General features: G+C 36.1%; 1 protein-coding gene across 1 annotated transcript; it reads right to left on the bottom strand.

Moving 5' to 3' along the window:
- Nucleotides 1–5,104: 5,104 nt before the first annotated feature.
- On the bottom strand, nucleotides 5,105–6,639 carry LOC109238606. Its single transcript, XM_019405096.1, has 3 exons — nucleotides 6,540–6,639; nucleotides 5,782–6,280; nucleotides 5,105–5,477 (listed from the first exon to the last, which is right to left on the bottom strand). The coding sequence occupies exons 1-3, from the start codon at nucleotides 6,637–6,639 to the stop codon at nucleotides 5,105–5,107; spliced, it is 972 nt and encodes a 323-aa protein (XP_019260641.1).
- Nucleotides 6,640–25,716: the final 19,077 nt, after the last annotated feature.

Here is a 25,716-nt window from a genome sequence, read left to right on the forward strand (position 1 = left end):
ATATTTCCACTAAAACACAATGATTCACATTTCTATGCATAATAATATTAAACTTAAATGCTTCATATACATGTACTTAGCATCATAAATTGTTGTCTTTTTATTTGTCGTAGTTGGTGTTAACAAATATTCAGCAACCGTGGATGAGTTAGGGGCATTATATTTGCCCATAAATATTGAATTTGCTGCACAAAAAGGTTTTGTTTCTGAGGATGTTAGTCAATTTAGTGTCAATGAATCTGGTTACATAACGCCACCTTTCAAAAGGAGCAACAAGCAGCAGCTACGAAATATAAATAGTAATGCCCCAAATGATCAAAGTTTTATGGAGGGAAAATATAGTATAAGTGACTTTGAAAAGGTATGTTTGTTTTCAAATTAAATTTGTTAAAATATTGTGAATATTTTAGCAATTAAATATTTTACTTTTGAATTTGTTAAGCTGAGAAGGGAATATGAGTCTTTCAAAAAGTTTGTGATGGAGTCATTTGAGAAAGTGTTTAATGGTAATATACCCGCACATGATTACGATCAAAGGTCCGATGAGAATGTTGAGAATGATTTTGAAAAGGTAAGAATTCTTTATATTTGTTATTTTGTGAATCCTCATTCTTCTTTTCTTATTAAAATATATTTTTATTATTTTGTGCTAATGTTGTTCAGCTTAGCAAGGATTATTGTTTATTCAAGGAGTATGTGATGGATACTTTTGCTAAATTGTTTGATGAAAACAACAATCTTCATGACAGATTCACTGAGAAGAGTGATGCAAAGGTATTCTAATCTAAAAAAGAACACTTCTATTTTAAAATTTAAAATGTTAACCATCATATTATTATGTATATTTTTAATGAAATCATTATATTCACTAAATGAGTAACAGAGTGATGGAAAGGCTTATGAGCAAGGTAATGCTGACATCGGTTCTCCTAATAACAATCATGAGCAAGGTACTAATGAAGTTATTCATGTGCATAAGACTACCCAAATGAATATAATAAGCCAAGTCAACCAGGGAGATACCATCGTTCTTCATGGTATATTTGGAGTCATGTTTTATTTTCTTACTTATTATACATATTTATACAATCAACAAGTAAACTTATTTTAATATTTTTTATGATTTTTTTAAGTAGACCGGTTGGAGAGTGTTGTCGAATGTCAGAAAGAATTGCCTACGTTTGATGGTGGTGATTATCTGATTCCAAGCGAGTCTCAGATTGCAATACTTGAACAAACTGCTGTTGAAAAAGCTGTTGATGTGGCAAATGACCCAATGCCAAAACAATCCACAAGAATAAGACGTATTGGAAAATATGAGAAGTCTCCATATATGCCACTTGATTCAGGAGATTGCAGTTCTGCGGCAGTAGTGCATAGGCAATACTTTAACGTTAAGCATCCTTTTACTGTTGACATCGGAATTGAACCTGATCTTGCTTTGCGTTGGGCTTTTGAGCAATTTGTTGATGCGGGGACGTATAAGAAACCCAGGTAAGCTAATTTTTAATATCTTGCATAAATTATTTTTTTTAATTTAATTTTTCTTTGATATTTATGTTTTTCTATATCATTTTTTAAGAGTGGGTGCGATCTACAAAAAGGGAAAGGATTTGATTGAGCCTTATGTCTTTGGAGATCATCATATTGTCAAGAAAGAATGAATTGTCTTTCATTTCAAGGCATAACTTGTATCCATGCGCTTCATATTCGCCCGGAGTTCGCTCCCAGAAATATAGCCATCCCTGCCCCCTCACGTCAATCCCACGAGCCTCTTATCCATTCTCATTGAACGACGGCGGGGGAGCAAATCCAACTAGAAAAACTCACATTGGGCTTATAGTGGTCGACCTTTGGATGACACGGTATGTTTTTGTACTCCTTTTACATTAGATTATATCAGTGTATGTGTGTGTGTGTGTGTGTGTATATATATATATATATATATATATATATATATATATATATATATATATATATATGAACTTAAATCCCAATATATGTTCTGTATACATGTTCATCTTAATCCAATATGTGTAATGTCATGTATATCATAAACTCGCATGTATATCAGTATGTTCTAGTGATCTCTCACTTAACTGCCTCACTACTGTGGATTATTGGAATGCATACACTTTGGATTAGTAATGTAAGATTAATGCTTCAGGTCAATATCAAGCTTACCAAGTTCATTTTTTTTTATTTCTTTGAAGAAGTTGAGAGCTCAGATGAACTAAATTGATAACATATCTGCTTAAAATAGGTATTGCACATTATGATAGGCTGAATTTGTGTGTAAATGGAGAATGTTTGGTGCCTTCTTATGCCAAAGTAATCTCTCCATAGTCATTCGTTCGTGGAGTTGTATGTGCTATGTTTAGTGAGAGTAATTAATTGTTGACTGTCATTTATAACCATTTATAACAATGAAAGTAATTGTATATCTGCCTAGCGTAATTGTATATTAAATCCCTCAACATTATGGATATGTTGTATATCTACATGTATAACTAACCCAAAAATTATTAACTTCATTTATATCTTCTAGTATATATATTTTTCATGTTCGTACATGTAAACTTCTTCAAATTATATCCTGATATGTATATCTTAGAGTTAAAAATTTAGCTATATATTTATATTAACTTATTTCATGTATATCAAGACATTACTTGTATACCATACAATGTTTAAATTGAAACACATCAGTTTTTGCTTAAATACTTAGTTTTATTTTATTAAATCTTTAACTGTTATATTTATTGACTGAAATCTGTTTTTATTTTGCCAGCATATTGATGTCATCTTCTACTATCTTCGGGAAAAAATAAAGTATGATGTTTACATTCCAAAGTCCTTCACCATGACAAATTTTTCATTTTGTGTTAAGGTAAAATCATTGTATGATCAGTTTCCGTTAAGCAATAGGGACTATAGTGTCATTCCTAAGGATCATGAAATAGCTGAATATATGCGAGGCTCTCACATGCCGTGTAATGTTCTGTGGCACACTGTCGATCATGTACTAATTCCTATAGGCTTAAAAGACGAATGGCATTGGATTTTAGGTGTGTTGACTTTTAAGGACAGGTGCATACACGTGTATGATTCCATCAGAGGAGCGCAACATGATGCTAAAATTCGTGAGGCCGTTCAACCATATGCAGTGTTGATTGCTCGTTTCTTGGCTAGTACAGGTTTTTACAGGAAAAGACATGATATTTATTTGACCAATGTACCATACAGCGACAGACCACTTGCTGATCCATTAGATATTCACTTGGTTGATGATCTGCCACAACAAGAACACGCGTATGTTAACTTTTGGCATATTTTATTTATTTAAATAATTATATTTTATTTAAGGGCGTTGATTCCTTCTAACTTATCTTCACTTTGTTTTAGTGATTGTGGTGTATATGTGGCATCTTTTGCAGAGTATTTTATCCATCAAAGATCAATTCCAGCTGTGTTTGATGCAGAGCAACATCGAAAACGACTTGGTACATTGTTGTGGGATTATGGTAGATCTAAACAAGAGAATGAAGATGAAAGTGAGCCAGAGTTTTCTAACAGAAGTTTCAGAACAAATGCTACTGTAAAAATGAAGAACAATTAGTCTTACTCTTTAGTTTAGTTATCTATTATTTTGGGATATGTTAATACATTTGTCTTTTATTCGTGGCTCATTATGGCACAATATTTGTAATATATTATTTATATTATACAGGTTAAACAAATCTTTTTCCTTTTTTCCCTCAAATTAAGAAATTTCTAGTATGTTGCATGGTTATGTTTATGGAATTTTTTGGAAGTTTGTTTACTGTTTATTTTAATTTTTTATAAATATTACATGTGTATGTCTAATTTTTTTTAGCATGCTCATGTCAAACATAAATAAATATTGCAGTTCCTTCCCCCTAGCTAATACATTTACTATATTTCTTTAATACATAGTATAATTTAATATTGAATTATTTTGTGTCATGCTACAAATAACATTTATATCGTGAACTAGGTAATGAATATCCATAAACAAACACCACCATTATTGTGTATCTCTACCCATATGTATATTAATACATAATTGTACTAGTACATATATATATATATATATATATATATATATATATATATATATATATATATATATATATATATATATATATATATATATATAGTTTTGTATATCTGTGAAGTAACACACTAGCGTTGTCTATATCTCTATCCACATGTATATCAACACTTAATTGTACAACTAGATGTAAATATTTAATTAGGCTAACTTGTAAATACTGATATTTATATTTGTGAAGTAACTACACCAGTGGTGTGTATATCCATCCCCATGTATATCAATAATTTATTGTCAAATACATGTATACATTTGTTTTGGCTAATATGAATATCCTGTTCTGTATATCGTTCAACTAACAACACTACTATTCTGTATATCTATCCCTTGTATATCAATACTTAGTTTTATAAATACATATATACATTTAATAGAGATAACATGTATATCCTACAATGTATAACCGTGAACCTACTACTCTAGTTTTGTGTATATCTCCGATCCCATGTATATCAATACCTAGTTGCAAAACTACATGTTAACATTTATTTGATCTAACGTGTATATCCTGGTTGTATATCCTTCAACTAACAACACCATTATTTTGTATGCCTCTATCCTCATGTATATCAATACTTAATCGTTCAAATAGATGTATACATTATATTTTATATTTGTATGTGTACCAAGCACAGAGATGTATATCCAAACTTGTATATCCTTATGTACTGTTATATCTTTCCATGTCAATAAAATGCATTGTTCAGTATGACAACATAGTAATTCAACTTCATATAAAATGAATAAATTGTAAAGATCATGTGCCATAATAGTGTTTACATGTCAATGCAATAATATACATGATGATATACATGTCCTACACAACTTAATGTATTGACTTTGTCTAACTAATTCTTATGCTACATTGGCATATACATACGAAAATGCTAAATTAAAACTTGCATACACAAGTGCAAAACTTAAATAACTTCTGAACATGAATAATAGTTCAATCATTTGTGGCCCTATTCAGTGGTGATAAGGTATATTTCTACATGTTCTCCTATTGTGGCCCTCACGTCCACATTGTCCGCATGAACTCTTTGGCCTCTTAGCTTTTGATTCTGAAACCTTCTTGTATCTCACCTTCTTCGGTCTTCCAGGCATCTTATTCCAGACTGGTGGCACCACACGTTGTTCTAATACCTCTACTGGAATTGTCCATGTGCTTTCATCTGGAAGAGGATAAATTGGAATGTCGTATGCTTTCAACATGTATTCATTGCTGTAGTACATAGAGAAGTAATCTTCACCCTCTAGACTTTTTGACCTCAAAACCGCCCACGCATGCGGACAAGGGATTTGATCGAGCTGGAACCTTCTACAACTACATGTCCTTTCCCTAAGGCAAACGATGAACAACCTCCCATTATCAATAACTGAATGTAAGTTTTCAGTCGATGGTCTCACCTATATTTGGATGAAAAGCAAGATTAGTCTACACTTTATGTAAAAAATCCAAAAGACTAACCTTATTGAGTTATTCTGTAGAAAAAGATGAAGTTGAAAATAAATAATATGTTAGATAATATAAACTTACCATCATATGTTGTGATGCATTAAGATTTTCATCCAGTATATCATTGTATTTAAAGGTAAGCTTTGTAAATGTCGCTTGTGCAGTGTTTCGATTTGTGTAGTTTCACCTGTTGATCAACATTCGAATTTCTTCCAGTAATTGATGTATCGGAAGTTCCCTCGCTGCCTTAATTGCTGAATTTAATGATTCAGCAATGTTGGAAGTCATTGTCATTGTTCTGTTGACTTTTGCATGTGCTCTGCTCCACCTGTGATATCCAATATCAAATAAGTAATCCTTCACTCTTCCATCTATTTGTTCCATCTCTGTCATATGGTGATTAAACTCTTCAGTAGTATATGCTCTTGCAGTAGCAAAAAATATCTCTCTGAGCTCTTCTTGACTCCTCTTATATCTGTCTTTTATGTTATTCCACAGATGCCATATACAAACACAATGAGAAACTTTAGGATACACTATTGAAGCTGACTTAGCTATGCTCTCATTTCTATCCGATACAATGCACATGTCATCTCTATCATCGAACGCTTCTTTGAACCTTTCAAAGAACCACCCCCATGAGGCATCATTCTCCTTATCAACAATTGCATATGCAAGGGGAAAAACTTGCCTGTTAACAATATATCAATTATATTCCTTCAATATATATATATATATATATATATATATATTCGATTTAATAAATACCTATGGATGGTTAATTGATATGCATAGATTAAAAATGACTATATACGTATATATGGCTATACGCAGAACTTTTATACATATAAGTATACTGTGATATACAATTAGATATTTGGATATACATGAATATGTTTCTAATGTTTAGAATAAATGAAATAGTAGAGTATTTTTAGAACAAACCTCCAGCATCTTGCGAGCAAGCTGTGAGTAACATTCCTCTGTACGTTGCTATAAGGAAGCTTCCATCAACCACAACAATAGGTTTGCAACAAATTGCCATCCCTTTATTGATGCATATAAGGCGACAAAGGCATACATGAAGTGTCTTTCATCTGTTTTTCTCAAACTCACAACTGACCCGGGGTTGGAATGCATCAACATATATAAGTAGCTTGGCAGCTTTGCATACGACTCACTTGGGTCTCCTCTTAAAAACTTAAGGGCCTTTTGCTTTGATCTATTTGCTTTCCAGTAGCTTAAGTCAATACCGTACTGTTTTTTCATGTCTTTCATTATGTCCTTTGCAGTGTATATTGTTTTAGGATCAACATATTTATCACAAATAATTCTTCCAATAACAGGAGCAGTAGCTACACGTTGTGTATACAACCTATCCCTCGCCGTACATGTGTGATCCTTACTGAATTTTCTAACCCTAAAGATTTTTGACTTGTTTAGCGATGAAGACTTGAACAACCACGTGCAACGGTCATTGACACATACCAGGCAGTATCTAATAACATCCAAATTTTCACAATAGTAAATAATTAAGACAAAATATTGTGTGTTGTGAAAATAAAAAACTGACGATTGTATATAATTATTAAAGTTAGATATACATTCATACCTTTATGGACTTGATCGATTAACCTTAAACTGAAATTTTTTCTGAATAGCATAATTTATTAACACCATCATCAGTGTCTCCTTGTCCTTGTAAAGTTGGCCTTCCGAAACAGTATTATTTAGAGGATCATCTATTATTGGAGTTTCATCAAAATCTACAACTTCAGGATCACTTACGTTATCAAACGCAATCAACTGTAGTGTATCCCTGCTATGTATATCATATGTATTTGCAATTTGTAGGCATACAGATGTATTTTCCTCGTTTCGATTAAACGCGTGCATATCTTTCTCTTTCACTGATATACACAGCGGATACTCATTAAACGCATAATTTTTCTTCTTCAACTCAATATATACACGCAATCCCATATCATTATGTATCATCATTGGTGGTGAATCTTCATCGCATTTATACTGGATTTCAAGCAAATTAATTGTGGTGTCAACCATCAATTGTTTTGAAATTGTAGAAACAAAATCAATAAATTTAGTTTCGGTACTAATCACCACGCCTTCAACTGAGTAATCCACAAATCGATTGTTGCTATCCCACTGCCCCCCGTGCTGTATCAAAATCGGCAAAGTAGCTATTGAATCTGTATTCTATATACAGAGATTGAAACCCTTCTTCAGCCGATTCAAAAATAAATAAAATTGTTGCCAAAAAAAGAACTAATTATTGCATCAGAACACAGAAATTTGATATTCAATTTCCGTGCAGGCTGAAAATTCTTCGAACCCTTTTTGATTTTAGAAGGAAATAAATTTTATGCATTTGGTTTTATTTTGGTCGACTAGGTAGTTACGTTTCTGAAGGGATACATCATGCAAGCGTGATTGGGGGATAAAACCCCCTATTTTTGAGGGGTTGTATAATCGTGTCTTTTGGAATTTGGCTATTTTATGCCAATATTTTTGGGCTACTTGTGCCAACTTAAATTTATGGCCAATAAAATGCCAATTATACTGAAGGGTTGTTATACGGTGTCAATTCCTCTAACTTCATCGCCTAAAAATGAGAAGGGAAAAAGGAACTGGACTCTCGATATTGGACCATTGGAACAAGCCCAGCAAATCTACAAGCAGCAGACTCCATAAAGCAGGAAAGGCATCCTAGACTGGAACTTGGGCCTAAGTTCCAAAGGACTCGACAGGCCTAGTTCAAACATGCACACAAAAGAAATAAAAGATAATTAATATATGAGGCACAACAAAATAAATCTCAACAAGTAAACAAAATTAAAAAATACAGTGTAATCAATTTCATTTGTTTGAATCCTAGGAGGATTAATTAGAGTCAATGACTAAGGGCTTAGAGTAAAGCCTTATTCATGGACAAGATACCATTTAGATCCCTGGCACTTCAGGTTTCACAAGGGTCTCATAGACCCTGAGCAGTGCTTGTGTCTGGAAAGGGAATCTTTACCACAAACTAGGTTTCCCCCCAATTACTCCTAATCACTTACACTTACTCTCCCTGTGGTGTTCACTTAGTAATTAACATGAGAGTTGCAGCTGACAAAAAGGTGCAGATACACATAGTTCGGACAGAAGCTATAAAGAACACTATCCTTAGTGTCCAAGAATATGAGTAGTTCAGAATTTCTGAACCAAAAACATGAAGGGAGACTATTTGCACCGGGGCTTATGTGGTCCAATAATATGAATGACCTTAAAATTATTTATAGCAGGTATCAAAACAACAAGGAAGGCTATCACACTGATATAAGGATAGAGAGAGTTAGTGACAAACTATCAGTAAACCATTTGAAGTTCAGAAGTGCTTAGTTGAATGATATAAGCATTGGTAAGTGACAGAGAAAGACCTATACACTAGTTTCATTAGTCCTACTAGGGTTCAACATTTCCAGGATCTTTAACTAGGTTCAGAATACTTCAACAGGCATTTCAGTCATCTCCAGAACAATCAAAGTAAGCATATACATGACTGAGACCTTATTCTAGTAAACACCCATACTAACAGCCTTGTTCAGGCTTCCTAAAGATAATAACAAAAAGCAGAGACATCAAAGTAGGCAGGAGGGTCAATTTTAGCCTAGTTCAAACCTAATAGCATGATATCTAATCTATCAGGTTATCAAACAATTTCAGATTCATAATCAATATTCACACAGACAAGGATATAAACCTGATATGGCACAATGGATAAGGATGTCCATTTTTATAGGACTAACAAGTATTAATGAGTTTACATAAGCCTATGAGTGATCAGGTTACACCAGAAGACTTCTATTTCAAATTCTATGTTACTCAACATATTAAGTTATTAAGGCAGACAGGGTTCAACTTTCAAAGAAGTTTTCAAATGAAGAATATAGTAATTTAGGCATGAAACTTTCTCAAATGACAAGCAGGTAAAGGTTCATGAGAATCATTGGACAAGCATAAGTGTAATGACCACAAACATAGAGGTCAATAATAGTTATTTAACTAGCATACAGTGAGGTTCCAAGCGGTCACTGCTAGAGAGTTCACATAATACGTATGTCTTTAAACTATTTAGCTAAGATCATTAAGTCAAATATAAGTCATGAACTATGGTGAGAATTACATTCATTGAATCAAAAACAGTATGGTATAACTTCACTAATGCAAGGATTAGTACAACACAATGTAACAAACAGGATATTTGGAAAGGTCTAAAGCATAGTTCAACTAAGTCAACTAAACATGGGAATGCAATTGTTATCTAACTGATAGAGCGTACATAATATTAGCTTAAGGTCTAGTTCAACTCATTATCAAGAGGCTCAACATGATTTTTTCTTTAGTGTATCAATCATCAAGAAGGTTTTGTCATTTATCTAAATTATGGTATATGAAGTTCATTGACAGTACAAATTGGTTAGCAATATTAACACAATCATATCTTATCAGGAGATAATCAACTCAATCAGCAAGAATGGCATGTGGAGGCAGAACATAATACATACAGCCATAAGCTACTAATATGTATCACAAACGAAAGGTAATCAACAGATAAACATCATAAACACACAGTAACACAATTAATCAAAATAAAGAGAGGATCATTGTGCATTGACCTTCTACGGAGCAGAAAACCAAGTAGGAGTTCTTTGTTTATCTGTTTAGGAGTACAAACCCAAAACTAATCACGTATAGGGATCAAACTCGAGCAGGAATAAAAGAAGAAAAAAAGAGAAGTTAGGGAAAAACTACTGGAACTTGAAACTAGCCGAAAGACTTAAATTTTATCAATGTTTTTGCTAGTAATGTTAAGTATGTCCGTTTATGTTAGGTGAGGATATTGAATGATTTATAGTGGTATTCAAGTCTCTAGGGTTTCGCTTGAATTCAAACTATAGTTGATGATGACGATCGTGAGAAGGTGTAATCAGAAGGGAAAGATGGGGAAATCAGTGATGTCACGACCCAAAATCAACCGTCGTGATGGCACCTATCCTGGAACTAGGCCAGCCTCAACTCAACAACCCAACACAGTAAAATAACATTAAAAATAATGACGGATGCAGTTAACATTAAAAAAAACCCTTTTGAAAACATAATAAATCCCAAAGTGCGACACAATCCAGCCCAAAACCGAGGTGTAACTGAGTACATGAGCATCTAAAGCAGAATACAGTCCACTATAGTATCTAGAGAGATAACTAAAAATACAACTAATAATAAAGAAGGAGAGTCAAAGCATGTGAACGCCGTGCAGCTACCTTTGTGATCTCTGAACACTGAAGCCTCGATCAGCAACCGCCGCCGTGACCGAAATCGCCTAGATCTGCACACGAGGTGTAGGGAGTAACGTGAGTACACCAACTCAGTAAGCAACGAGTCCAAACTTTGGACTGAAAGGCAGTGACGAACTCAACCAGTAAAGATAAAATAGAAATAACTGTGCAGAAACGTAGGCATGCTTTCAAATTTAATAGGCAACTCAACACAGTAAAAGTAAAGCAGGTCTGAACAGTATAAAGGATATAACTCTGCTATTTCTACTTGCCAATGCACATGCTGTATGTGATGCACCATGCTGTCAGCTTCATGTGCTCACACTCTCAAATACTAAACCACTCGCTACTGTATATGAATCATACAGTCTAGGAAAGATCCATCCCGGAACATATAAGTCACCCAGTACCGAGGAAGGCCAGTCCAGCCCTGTGGAGAAGATCCATCTCCAGGTATCTAGTACTTAGGACAAGATCCATGTCCAGGGAAGATCCATCCCTCAATAATATTAACCGTGCTCACTGGAGGTGTGTACAAACTTCGGAGGGGTTCCTACAGCCTAAGCATTATCACAAATCAATATAACCGCTGCGGCGTGCAACCCGATCCCATAACTGCCACTCGTAACCAGGCTCTCAGCCTCACTTAGTCATCAATCTCTCCGATCTCACCCACAGGCTCACAATGTCATGAAAGCTAACCAAGAACAATGATACGATGTATCAATAAATAACACTGAGACTAAGAGATGATATAAAAATGCATGAATATGACTGAGTACAAAATATCAATGAAATCGGTAAGATGACAACAAGAAATGGCCGCTAGGGGTCTCAACAGTACCGACATAAAGCCTAAACATGATATCTAGCATGATTGACAGCTCAATTACTTTATCACATGGCGAAAACACAAAGATCAATAGAATAGAGTCACTATACGGTGCCATGGAATCAACTAGGTCACAATTCTCACGGTGCACACCCGCACGCCCGTCACTTGGCATGTGCGTCACCTCAATATCAATCTCATAACATATAATTCGGGGTTTCAAAGCCTCAGAACCAAGTTTGAAAGCGTTACTTACCTCAAATCGAGCAAAATCCTACTCCGCAATGCCTTTGCCTCTCAAATCTGTCTCCAAACGGCCCAAATCTAAAGACAACTAATACAATACGATCAAGATAGGCTAAAGGGATCAATTCCATAAGAAAACTACTAAATTATAGCCAAAATTCGAAATCGGCTCAAACACTACCCCCGGGCCCACGTCTCAAAATCCAACAAAAGTCATAAAACTCGAAAGCCCATTCACTCACGAGTCTAACCATACCGAATCTGCTCAAATTCGATAACAAAATTCCATTCAAAATCTCAAAATCCCAACTCAAGAATTCCTCCTCTTTTTCCCTAATTTCTCACCCCAAATCACAAATTAGATGATAAAATTAAAGATGTAATCGTGGGATTTAAACAAAAATAAGTAAGAATCACTTGCCCCTATCAACTCCAAGAAAATCCCTTCAAGAATCGCCCAAATCCGTGGTCTCTAGCTCAAAATATGAAAAATGGGCTCAAACCCTCGTTTTGAAATTAATAATGTTTGCCCAGATTTTCATCTTCGCGAACGTGACTGTCCTCTCACGTTTGCGTAGACTACTCAGACTGCCTCTCAAATTTACGCTTCGCAAACGCGACCTAGGCTTCGCTAACGCGAAGCGTTACTAGCTCAACCCATCGCGAATGCAGCCAACACTTCGCGAATGCGTAAACCAAAGACCTGGGGTCCTCAGTTGCCTTACTACTCTTCGCGAACGAGACGCCACTCACGCGTTTGTGATGCACACACTGCCATACCATCACATTCGCGTCCTCTCCCTCGCGAACGCAGAGAAAAAAATCTCACCCACTCAGAAAACACTCTTTGCGAATGCGAGGCTCCTCTCGCGAACGCGTAAGAGGAAACCAAAAAAATGCAGCAGCGGATATCAGCTGTCTCACCAAGGCCAAAAATGATCCGTCAACCACCCGAAACTCACCCGAGGCCCTTGGGACCTTAAACAAACATACCAACACGTCCCATAACATTATATGAACTTAGTCAAATCTTCAAATCACCTCCAACAACATCAAAAACACGAATTACGCATGGATTCAAGCCTAGTGAACTTTGAAATTTTCGAATTCTACAAACAAAGTCAAAACCTCTCAAATCAAGCCCAATTGACCTCAAATTTTGCACACAAGCCATATATGACACCATGGACCTAGTCCAACTTCCGAAAATCCAATTCGACCCCAATATAAAAAATTCCACTCCCGGTCAAACTTTCAAAAATTCTAACTTTCGGCATTTCAAGCCTAATTCTACTACGGACCTCCAAAACACAATCCGAACGCGCTCCTTTGTCCAAAATCACCTAACGGAGCTAACAGAACCATCAAAATTCAAATACGAGGTCGTTTACACCTAAGTCAACATCCAGTCAACTTTTCCAACTTAAGCTTTCAAATAAGAGACTAAGTGTCTCAACTCATTGTGAAATCACTCCGGATCCGAGCCAACTGACCCGGTACGTCATAGTACAACTGCAGAACACAAAAGGAGCAGAAAATGGGGAACGGGGCTATAACTCTCAAAACGACCGGACGGGTCGATATAAGTGATGAATTTTTATCTGAGCATGAGAAAGATCGATTGTTAAAGCATTCAACCTAGCATTCAAACCTTAATGTCCGTAAGTCACTGCGTTTGACCAATGGATAAAGAATAACAATGATGATTTGAAGATAACAACCATGCATGCTATATATTTGAAAGAACCGGGACAAAACAGATGAAATCCTGAGTCATCCTTTTAGGTCTAGGGTTTTTATTAGGGGTTTTGAATTCTAACGAAGAAAGGGGAAAGAATCAGGCGTGATTCTCGGCTAACATGGTCAGAGAAGATGCTTTAGGCTCGATTGAGGTGACCTTGCACTAATTTGTGCAAGGTTTTTTGGATTGATAGATTATAGGGGTTGAGCGAAAAGGGAGAGAAAGAGGAAAGGCAGGTGGCCGTTCAAAGTGTGAAATGATTAGGGTTAGGGGTCGTCTGGTTGGTCTCAAAGGTTTAAAGTAGGAGATGGATTGTGGGTCATTGGATCATTTGATCAATGATCTGATAATTCTAGGTACAATATTCGATAAAATAGTTAGTAGAAAAAAATGGGACCGTTGGATTTGATGAGCGGTTTAAAATAAAGGAAAAAAGCAAGAATTATCGTGGACCATCGATGTCTTGGATCAACGATTCAGATCCGTTGTGTTTTCTCTATGAGTGAAGAGGACAGCTGACGTGGAACGATGCCATTGGTTCTTAGGGGTTGACAAGGATTGTCAAAGTGGATAGAGGGGCTCGGTCTGGACCGAGTTGGAATGTCTGGACCAGTGCTATTTGGGCTGAATTAACTGGTATTTGATTTGAAATATGGACGCATTGCATTTTAGTTAGGTAATTTCAATTGTAGCATGTTGAGCTTTTAATCCCCTTTCAAATTAATATAATTATACTTAATTAATTCTAATTAAATATGATATAAATATAATCATCAAATACATTATAAAATACCGTAATTAATTAATTGTCAATTAAAACACATTATTTACTAAATTTGAAACTAATTTCGGATTAATTTAAAATAATAAGAAATGTAATTAATATCAAGGATTAATTGATTAAATTAATTGTAATACTTGTTTATTAAAATATAAAGGTCATTTTTATAATTTCCAAAATAGTAAGAGTAATATAATTCATATATATTTAATATAAAATTATTAATTGAACACTATTACTTACTACTTCCTATTATATTTATATAAAAAATAGGTATTTTGATTAGAAAATTTTTTACCACATTTATTGTGAATTATTAAGCCTAAATATTTTTATTTTAAAAGAGGGTCAAAATTGGTCGTCAACAATGCCGTCAACCTCAATAGTGATTCGATTTAGGCCATGTGCAACATATTCAAGATCCGCATACAAACCGTATATGAACTGGGTCGTAGAAGCGGACAAGAAAATTAAGAAGATACTAAGAAAGATGATAGACAACTACAAATCGTGTCATGATTAGTTACCATTTGTGTTGCTCGGATACCGCACTACGATCAGAATTCCAATTGGGATCTATTGGTTTATAGTACTGAAGTTGTTATACCCGCCGAGGTAGAAATCCCTTCCTTACAGATCATACAGGAAGCTGAACTTAGTGGAACACAATGGGTACAAAGTCACGACCAACATTACTAGAACAAATGGCAAGAGCTTTCAATAAGAAGGTTAGACCAAGACAGTTCACACCAGGGCAACTGGTTCTGAAGCAAATCTTCCCACATCACGATGAGGCAAAGGGAAAATTCTCACCAAACTGGAAAGGTCCTTACATGGTTTACTGAGTGCTGACGGGGGGAGCACCCATACGAGCGGAAATGTATGGAGAGATATGGCCAAAAACCATCAATTCAGATTCTGTCAAAAGATATTATGCCCAAGATTGTATTCGAACTTTCTTCCTGATGTAACATGAACTACGTTTGACCTAATTCTCGTTTAAGAGGGGATACGTAGGCAGCCCTATTGTTCAGTCACATTATAATAAAATTTTTATTTCCCTCTATGGTCAAAGATTGGGGCAAATTATCAATCAGATCCGATATTTTCACATCAGGGGGTCATCGAGAGAGGATTACCGGGAAATATATCAGAGTTGGTCCGTCAGATTTGGGGCAGAATTCAAATTCTGAGAGGTTCTTCGTAATTCTATATAGGACAAGGATGTTACAAAATCTCAGTTTATGATTCGACAAATCTATTTATTTTATGCATTATCATATATTTTAATAACAACATTCTTCATGACTGACCAATCACAAAATGCGCATTCCAAAATTCGATCATTGTAATAGCCAAATGCTACTCAGGCAAGCTCTATATGCAAGAAGGATTAGAAGGAAAAACCAGAAGCAAGGATAGAACATGGAGCCTTGCATGAGGCTAAGATATGCCTTCATTATTGCATAAGGCTAAGCATTGTCCTTACCTGCATAGGTCTAAGCACTGCCCCACTATCTGCATTAGGGTCAAGCACGACCCTTCTACTTGTATAGGGCTAAGCATTTCCCTCATACTTGCATGAGGCTAAGCTCTGCCTCCATTATTGCATAAGGCTAAGAATTGCCTTCACCTGCATATGGCTAAGCATTGCCCTCACTTTCTTTATTAGGGTCTAGAACGACTCTTTCACATGCATTGAGCTAAGCATTGCCCTCATACTTGCATGAGGAAAAGATCTACATCCATTACTGCATAAGGCTAAGCATTGCCTTCATCTGCATAGGTATAAGCATTGCCCTCATACTCGTATGAGGCTAAGCACTGCCCTCATAATTTACATAGGACTAACCGCTGCCCTCATACTCGCATGAGGCTAAGCTTTGCCTCCATATTTTCATAGGGCTCAACATTTCTCTAAGTATTGCATCATGCCAAGCACGGCTCTCCTACTCGCACAAGGCTAAGAATTTCCTTCCTCTATTATTGCATAAGGCTAACCTAGCCTTCGTCATCTGCGTAGGGCTAAGCACTGCCTATCTTCTTTCTCGAACAGACAAGTATCACCACATCCATGCATTTCATGGGATAAAATATCATCACATCATTCAAAGGCGTCATAGTCCGAAGGCATCACTTTCATAGCCTAAGGACAACATTCCATGGCCTAAGAATCTCGAAGTTGCATATCATTATTCAAAGGTGTCACACTCCAAAGGAACCATCCACATGTCCTAAGGACATCATATCACGGCCTACGAATCCCTTTATTGTATGTTTCATAGCCTAGGACTTCATGATCTAAGGACATCATTCTCATCGTCCAAACACATCATTCATGGTCCAAAGGAAATTCGCATCATGTTTAAATTTTCGCACTCATGGAAATGATATTATAATTGGAAGGTAACCGCACTTCCAAGAGATAATCGAGCATTTTTTCTTTCGTATCGGTTCCCTAATCACATTGCCTTACGCACCCGTAACGATTTATTATGCATTATTGTCACCCATACTCTCCACATGTGATATCGATCATTCACAACATCACCGAAAAACACAGTCTTTCTATAATGACTCCATAGGCCTCATTCGTCTTTGGATCCAGAACTACACGCGTCCTGATTTTCGTAAAACCAGGGATATGTAGGCAGCTCAAGGACCAGGGTTCGACACCCATATTTTAAAATACCTCATTTAGGCATAATTGACAGTCATCATGATGTCTTTACCCGGCGGTTCTTTCGTTATTCTTGGGTGAAGAGGGGCAGTTGTTGATACTCAACTTTTTCCTCACAGTCCACATTTAACCATTGTGGGTTAGTATAGTTTATAATATGTTTTTTTACATATTTTTAAGTATTATTTATAGGATATTTCCTTGCATTGTTACTTCATGACGTGTTTAAATATCAATTTATTATCTTCATGGCATTTTTTTAAAATTATTATCATCGAATTTCTATGCAAATATTTTTATCTTTTTACAAGCATTTTTAACTGATTGTAGCATTTGTAAGTGATAAATAATATATTTATTATTTCCTTAAATTATTTATGAGTGATCAGTTGTCAAAACATGTTATTTATAATTTTTAGCATTTTATGCATATTTTATAATATTTTACATCGTTTCATACAATTGCATTTACATTTTTATACCATTTACATATTTTTTGTGATGGTAGCCTATTTTCGCAATAATTATATTTATTATGTTATTTGGGTCAAAATAGTATTTTTATATTTTTACAATTATAATCTTCTATTTTAAAAGTGTTAATTTAATAAATATAATTTTTATCATTTTTGTATCCATTTTTATAATTATTTTATTTAATTTTCATATGTTTTAAATTGTGTCCATTAAGGTTAAATTTTGCACCCAATATGGTCCAAACTCTGAGCCCAATCTCCATGACCCAAATATCGAATGACCCAATACCCATACATGTTTGTGACCCGCTATCCTCCCCACTTAACTCATTAGAATCTCATTCGTTGATCTTAAGCGATCAACGGTCCACAACAGCTCCCCCTTTTTCCTTACATCTTCTTACCCAAATCCTAATTCCCAATTCACACCTCTAGCCGACTCTACACCCCTTCTTCACTCTTCCCCTCTCTTCCAAAGTCCTAGCCGGCATGGAAAATCTCCTTTTTTATTTATAGATTGGAGTTGATTCATGACTATCCTATGATGCTATCGTATATATGTCACGACCCGAATTTCCCACCATCGGGAGTCGTGATGGCGCCTACTCGTAGAAGCTAGGCAAGCCAAATTTTTAATTACTTTCCGTTTACAACATAATCCCTTTTTAATAATTCACGGCAACAATATGAAAACAATGAAATTAAATAGTAGCGGAAGTCTTAATTATAGAAACTGAATCGACATGCGGAATAGTCAATATAATCCTCTACCCAAGACTGGTGTCACAATACTCACGAACTGCTAAGAAATACTAAACACAAACGTCTGAAAGAAAACATAAGTTGTTTGTCTCGAATACAATGAGGCAACAGGATAAAAAGAGAGAATAAGGGAGACGCCGGGCTTGCGGACGCATGAAAGGCTACCTCGGGTCTCAACGGACTGAAGGCCTACTCCCGTACTAATGCTGTTGCTGCTGCTGCTCGAAACCTGGACCTGTGCAAATAGCATAGAGTGTAGCATCAGCACAATCGACCCCATGTGCTGGTTAGTGTCTGGCCTAACCCCGGCGAGGTAGTGACGAGGCTAGGACCAGACTCCAGATAAACCTGTGCAGATATATATATATATATATATACAAGTACAACGGAAAAATAGCAAGAAAATAACAATTTAAGCTGGGGAAGGAAGCATGCTTCAGGGTAACAGATAGAATCAAAATATCAGGAATAATGGTACGTACATCTACAGTTTAACTTCTAACAATAATGAAAAAGGTAAAACAACTTTCATATTCAACTCATCTTGTTGCAGGCGTGCAACCCGATCCCATTTCTCAAAATCTCGTGGTAGGCGTACCACTCGCTCCCATTTCAATATCACTCGTGGTAGGCATACCACCCGCTCCCATTTCGGTATCACTCGTGGTAGGCGTACCACCCGCTTCCATTTCAATATATCATTTGTGGTAGGCGTACCACTCGCTCCAATTTTAATATATCATTTGTGGTAGGCGTACCACTCGCTCCCATTTCAATATCATTTGTGGTAGGCGTACCACTCGTTCCCATGTCAATATATCATTTGTGGTAGGCGTACCACTCGCTCCCATTTTGATATCATTTGTGGTAGGCGTACCACTCGCTCCCATTTCAATATTATTTGTGGTAGGCGTACCACACGCTTCCATTTCAATATCATTTGTCGTAGGCGTACCACCCGTTCCCATCTTAATATATATCATTTGTGGTAGGCGTACCACCCGTTCCCATTTTAACCCAACACAGTATCACAAAGAGAATCCCGGCAAGGGAACAAGATAATATAATGTTTTCGCGGCAAGGGAACAAGAATATCAAATCAACTAGCCCGGTAAGGGAGATCCAGCTATAACCAACCTTATTCAATTCCTACTAAACACAATTAACACCAATGCTCAGTCAAAACTAAATATTTGTTCAGCATCAAAGGTCTTCAACCAAGTCCTCATAGAATCAATTAGGAATACAACAATTAGAAATTTAGGACTCACGGTCATGCTCGACACCAACGTATAGATACTCATCACCATGCCTATACGTCGTACACAACACCCAAAAAAAGTAGCAAATATGACTCGACTCCTAATCCCTCAAGCCAAGGTTAGACCGAACACTTACCTCGATGTTTTGAACTCAACTCAAACCTCAACTACAGATTTACCCCGTGATTCCACCTCCAATCTGCTCGAATCTACCCACAAATTACTCAATTACCTTACTAAACACTAAATGAATCAATTTGAATGCATAAAAATGAATTTCCCAAGTTTTCCCCAAAAATTCCAAAAATTGCCCCCGGGCCCACATGGTCAAAACCCGAAGTTCGAACCAAAACCCGGTTACCCATTCCCCCACGAACTCAAATATGCAATTTGTTTTAAAATCGGACCTCAAATTGAGGTCCAAATCCCCAATTTATAGAAAACCTAGGTTCTACCCAAAACCCCCATTTCACCCATGAAAACCATTGATTTTAAGGTGAGAACATGTTAAATGATGTTAAAGATTGAAAGAAATGAGTAAAAACCAACTTATAAATGATTTGGAAGAAGTCTTGTTCTTGGAAAATCGCCCAAAGAGTTGTATTTTGAAAGTGGGGTGAAAAATCACTTAAAATTTGACTAAGTATGAAATTGCTGGGTCTCTGATGTCGCATTTGCAAACTGGGGTTCGCAACCAAAATATGGGAATTGCGAACTCGGCTTCGCATTTGTGAAGCCAAGCCTTACAGGGGACCTTCGCATTTGCGTAGAAGGTCTCGCATTTGCGAACCCTATATATTCGCATTTGCGAAGAAAGATATCGCATTTGCGATCATAGTCAGGCCTGGGCTGGTTTCGTATTTGCGAACCAGCCTTCGCATTTGCGAGTTCGCATTTGCGAACCAGGCTTCGCAAATGCGAAGCCTGCAGGCCTGTTCATACCAGATTTTTCCTAAGTTAAAAATGCACTCCGACGCCTATCCAAAACTCACACGAGCCTTCGGGGCTCCAAACCAAATATACACACAACCTCAAAAACATCCTACGGACTTATCCGTGCGATCAAATCACCAAAATAACATCATATACATCGACTTAAACCTCAAAATTCATAATTTCTTCCAAATTATCATAAAACATCATATTTCCATTTTAAGTCCGAAACACGTCAAACGACGTCCGTTTTCAACCAAACTTTACAGAAAGCGATTAAACCATATATAAGACTTGAACCGGGCGCCCGAACAAAAATACGAGCCCGATACCATAGTCTTTTAATCAAATTTCATTTTTATTTTCCTTAATCATTTTCAGAAAACAATTTCACACAAAAAATCATTTCTCGGGCTTGGGAGCTCGGAATTCGATTCTGGGCATACGACCAAGTCCCATATTTTCCTACGGACCCTACGGGACCGTCAAATCATGGGTCCGGGTCCGTTTACCCAAAATGTTGACCGAAGTCAAATCTATCCAATTTAATATCAAAATTTAGCATTTTTTGTCACATAATTCATATTTAAGCTTTCCGGCTACGCGCCCGGACTGCGCACGCAAATCAGAGCGACTAAAAATGAGGTTTTCAAGGCCTCAGAAGTACGGAATAAATAGAAAAACAGGTGATGACCCTTTGGGTCGTCACATTATATTGGTTCTTTATTATGTGTTAGTTGCCTCTTATGGCAAGTTTTTATACGAGAATCCTAATGATACTTGCCTGAACATGGAAAGTATCATTGTGGAGATTGAAATGAGATTTATACTATTGAATTATATAAATAATTGTGTCCGGGTACATTTAGGGGAAATCTTTACTCCCCTGACAATCCGGTTCGTTGATATTTCTCGATTGATTTTTTGTATATAATTTAGCCCTAACACGATATGAAATCGGGCTACATGCAATATGTTTTCCTTAGTTTGGTGTGATTGGATTCTTTCCTTATGTGGTTACCAATTTATCACTATATCAACCCCTCCCTAATTCCGCTTTAGGTAGACATTAGTCACTACTCTCTCTCACTCACACTGGTTCTATTTTTTTCTGGTTCTCTGAGAACTACTGTTGTTTGATTTTGTTCTTGACCGACTGAAAGCCAAGGTCATTATGGTATTGTTCTATTACCTCCTCCAGCACAACACTGCTCGGAGTCCTCGAGGCTCTTGTGAAGTCTGAAATGTCGGAGAGCTTGAGGTTTTCACTGCTCAAATTTTCTCACTTGCAATCATTGTTCAATTTCTCTTGGAATTTTGATTCTTCTCATTTGCTTACTTCTCTTTGCAACTGGTTAGTATCATCAATTATGTGGTTTAACCATCTGCCTGTTAATGCATGCTTGTTTAGAATGCTCTCCTTTCCTATTTATGATTATGGGTTTTATGCTTACATGCTCTATATTCCACTGCCATGTTAAAACCTTCAAGTAGAAATAATGCTTTTTGAATTTGGTCTTCTGATTGTATGAATTGCAGTCTCCTATCGTGTTATATGTTGTTTAAATTTCATTACAGCCTATGTGCCTAGTGTAGAACTTTGTATGTCCATGTCTTGATGTTGCAAGTCAGCTTAGTTTAGACACGTCTTCACATGAATCATTTGCCATATGTTATGTGTTCAGATAGACCTATAAGATCCCCTATTTTTTTTAAAACCAGATGAATGCATACTATATATTTGACTTGTTGAGTCCCTTCTTAAAAGTTGTCTATAAGATACTTCTAACTTAGACATTTTAAACTAGGTTTCCCCTATAAGTTCTCTATGATTAAGTCATGTCCATTCTAGGGGACCTGTCCTTGAGATGCTATCACGTTGAACTAATTCCATGAGCCTAATTAACTATCCAATGTGTGCTTTGTTCTACTAGCCCTATGTGGTTTTACACCTCTTAGATGTTGTATTCAGAATATACGTTTGAAGGATCCCTTGTGTGACTTTTATATAACTAATGGATTCTCAAGTGAGTTATTTGTCCTACTTATGTGCTCTCTTTCACATCTTAGATATCACATCTTAAAATATACTTAGAGTATCCTGTTCTTGGTTAGTTTGTCAACATTAAGGATCAAAATCTCTTGAGTGCATATGTGTTTCTTGCTAAAGTTTGAAGACGTCTAGATGACCTATTTTCATACACTTATACTTGGATTCTTGGTACTCTTGTTGGGTGTTAGTTATCAATGGTAAACAGAGTTGGTTTACTTCTAATTTTGGACCTGGTCTGTTGGGCAAAATTTGGTATTGGGTCCTAAACTGTGGTATCAACTTTCCCCTGCGTATCTGGAGTTTGGGCCTGCTGTTTGCAAGAAGTAATGAGACTGTTGAAGGCAAAAGTACACCTAGGTTAATTCTACAAGCTTATAGCCTTAAGCATCATTGCCTGTTACTTGCCATCATAAATCATGTTTAATTTCTTATGTGCTACTGGCTATTAGCAAATCATGTCTATAGAAAATTTATCTTTTGTCTGTTTCACCTAGAAACCATGAGCCTAGGACGTTAGCTAATACGAATGAGAAACTACCTGTATAATTTGTCTAATAGGCTAATGAACCAACAACATCACCTAGTTAACATGTCTATACGGTTTCTCATGTATTAATTCACTTGTTTATCTTTACCATCGTCCAAATATTATGTGCTTAAGTCTTTATGTTTTGAATTCATGCCTATAGGACCTACTCTATGCTAATTAGTTCGACTATCTGCTACTACACTTAGAAATCATGTCTTAGGACTCAAAACTTAGCAACCAAGCACTGATAGAATATAAGGGTCCACCAAACTATATAGAGAACCAGGTTCTCTATTAGTTCCCACAAAACACACGCACACTGTAGTAAGTAAATGGCACAATGGAGTTTTACGTGGAAAACTCCCAGCTCATGGGATCAAAAACTACGACCTACCCTTGTAGGATTTCAACTTCACTACTGAGCAACTTTAGATTACAACCTATTGTAACCTAGGAATTAACCTCTTAATCCCTCACTAACTTGTAACACTCTATTACAAGTCACTTTGTAATAACCCTATTACAAAGACTTTAAACCTAGGGATTAACCTCTTAATCCCTCACTAACTTGTAATACTCTATTACAGGCCACTTTGTAATAACTTTGTTACAAAGACTTTACAACTCGGCTTACTCTAGCCAAGACACAAACACAAGGGTTTATGATTTACAAAGATTTCCTACACAATGCATCTAACTAAGCTAAGTAGGAATTAAAAGTAGAGTTCTTTAACAAAGGTACAACACAACTAAGGACATGTAATAACTTCAATACATGGAATTGGTCCTTGGTTATGTTGTTATTCGTTCTTGATGCCTTTGTGAATCACTTGCAAGATTGACACAAACTAGAGAGAATGCTTGATGAGTTCTTGAATGTGCAAGTGAATGTGTTTTACCTTCCTTGATGTTAATAATACATGTGTGACATCACATATATTGATGTAAGCATGGTAGGTAAAAATCTTTCCACAGAAAGTTGACTGCTGCACTAATCCTGTACTGTAGCGTGTGCATGCAGCAACTTTTCCAGCTGCAGAGTTGACTTCGTACAGTCACCGCGGGAGCTGGTAGGAACCTGTTGCCTCATTTGTTCCTTCGACTCTGAAGAGTTGAGCCACATCCCAAATAGGAACCTTTTGATCTTAAGATCTTGAGAATGTGTAGCAGGTTTCTTATCTGGTTCTTGATTGTAAAATTGTTAGAATCATCAAAACATAAAGCAAGGTACTTGTAACCTATCATGCACATTGGAATTTATACTAAATAATACAATTATTTGGGCTACCATGTTCTAAGAACTATGTTCCTAATGCTTTGCACCTAGAAATCATATTTATAGGATTGCAATCAATGGCCTATATCCCTTGACCATTGCATAAATTAATAGTTTGAGACGTAAATCACATAGATATCATGCCTACAAGATTTAATAATGAAGTCTGCTTGTTATCCATGTAGAAACCATGTTTATAGGCTTAGCATCTAATTGGTTCATATTCCTTCACTATCACGATTGGCCACTTACAGCTTCACCTAGAAATCATGTTCTAGGTCCAAATCTATTAATTCGATGATATGTGTTTACTAATAAACTGACCAACATGCCTCCAAAATTAGAAACCATGTTCATAGGATAATTCGTTGATCCATCCTTTAATTCTACCACCTCCTTATAAGCCGTTGGATTAGTAATAGTTTGGCACTTACATGAATTAACCTGTGGAGGTAAACATGAGCCCTTTTATGCTAATTGTGCTCCTGTGAACTCCTATTTATTTAAACTATTTGGCGCGAAGTCTTTTAATTTTGAGTAGCCTATGATGAGTCTAGAACCGCCCTTATAGCGGTCCAATGCCTCCCGGACAATAGGCATGGGACATGTAGGCACATATAGGGTACAACTTACAATTGAATTAGTATACTTTAGATAAACAGCTTAAAGATGGTAATCGGGTAGCTAGAGATGATAGTCTCTACTCGCTGGATAATATGAGCAACCATTGCAATTAGGGTTGAGAAGTATTATTTATGTTGCATGGGGTCATCCTTTAGGCTAAAAAGTTTAGGACACCCATTGTGTCTAATCACTTCTGTATATCTAGTCTAAGTGATTTGTATTATTAAGAAATTTAGATTTGTTTAAGTAGTTCTAAGGTTGAACATCTTTGTAACCAAAAGGTTTTACCAATTAATATTATTAAATGAATGAAGTATTTTCTTCCAAATTATTCTTTTTACAATATTTTAATACTTCTTCCAATTAATTATATCATCCCGCTCTACCTAGAATAATTCATCAATTGTTTTGCCATTTACTCGTTCATTTTGATAATAAAGCAATTTGTATGCTCACTTAGGATGATTAGTTAATAATTCAATATCCCCACATAGATTAAATTTGGTTGGGAACTACAGTTGAGGACCTCGAAGAGTGCCTAACACCTTCTTTTCGAGGTAATTTGATCCCTTACCGGATCCTTGACAG

The sequence above is a fragment of the Nicotiana attenuata genome, unplaced genomic scaffold (assembly GCF_001879085.1).
Source record: "Nicotiana attenuata strain UT unplaced genomic scaffold, NIATTr2, whole genome shotgun sequence".
Lineage (NCBI taxonomy): Eukaryota > Viridiplantae > Streptophyta > Magnoliopsida > Solanales > Solanaceae > Nicotiana > Nicotiana attenuata.

Bases quoted from the DNA above. Each gene is read 5' to 3' on its own strand.
- LOC109238606 (XM_019405096.1), bottom strand. From the start codon at position 6,639: ATGGCAATTTGTTGCAAACCTATTGTTGTGGTTGATGGAAGCTTCCTT. The intron at 6,281-6,539 runs GTTTGTTCTAAA...TTAACAGGCAAG, and splicing joins TTGCTCGCAAGATGCTGGAG to TTTTTCCCCTTGCATATGCA. The intron at 5,478-5,781 runs GTGAAACTACAC...CGTTTGCCTTAG, and splicing joins ATTCGAATGTTGATCAACAG to GGAAAGGACATGTAGTTGTA.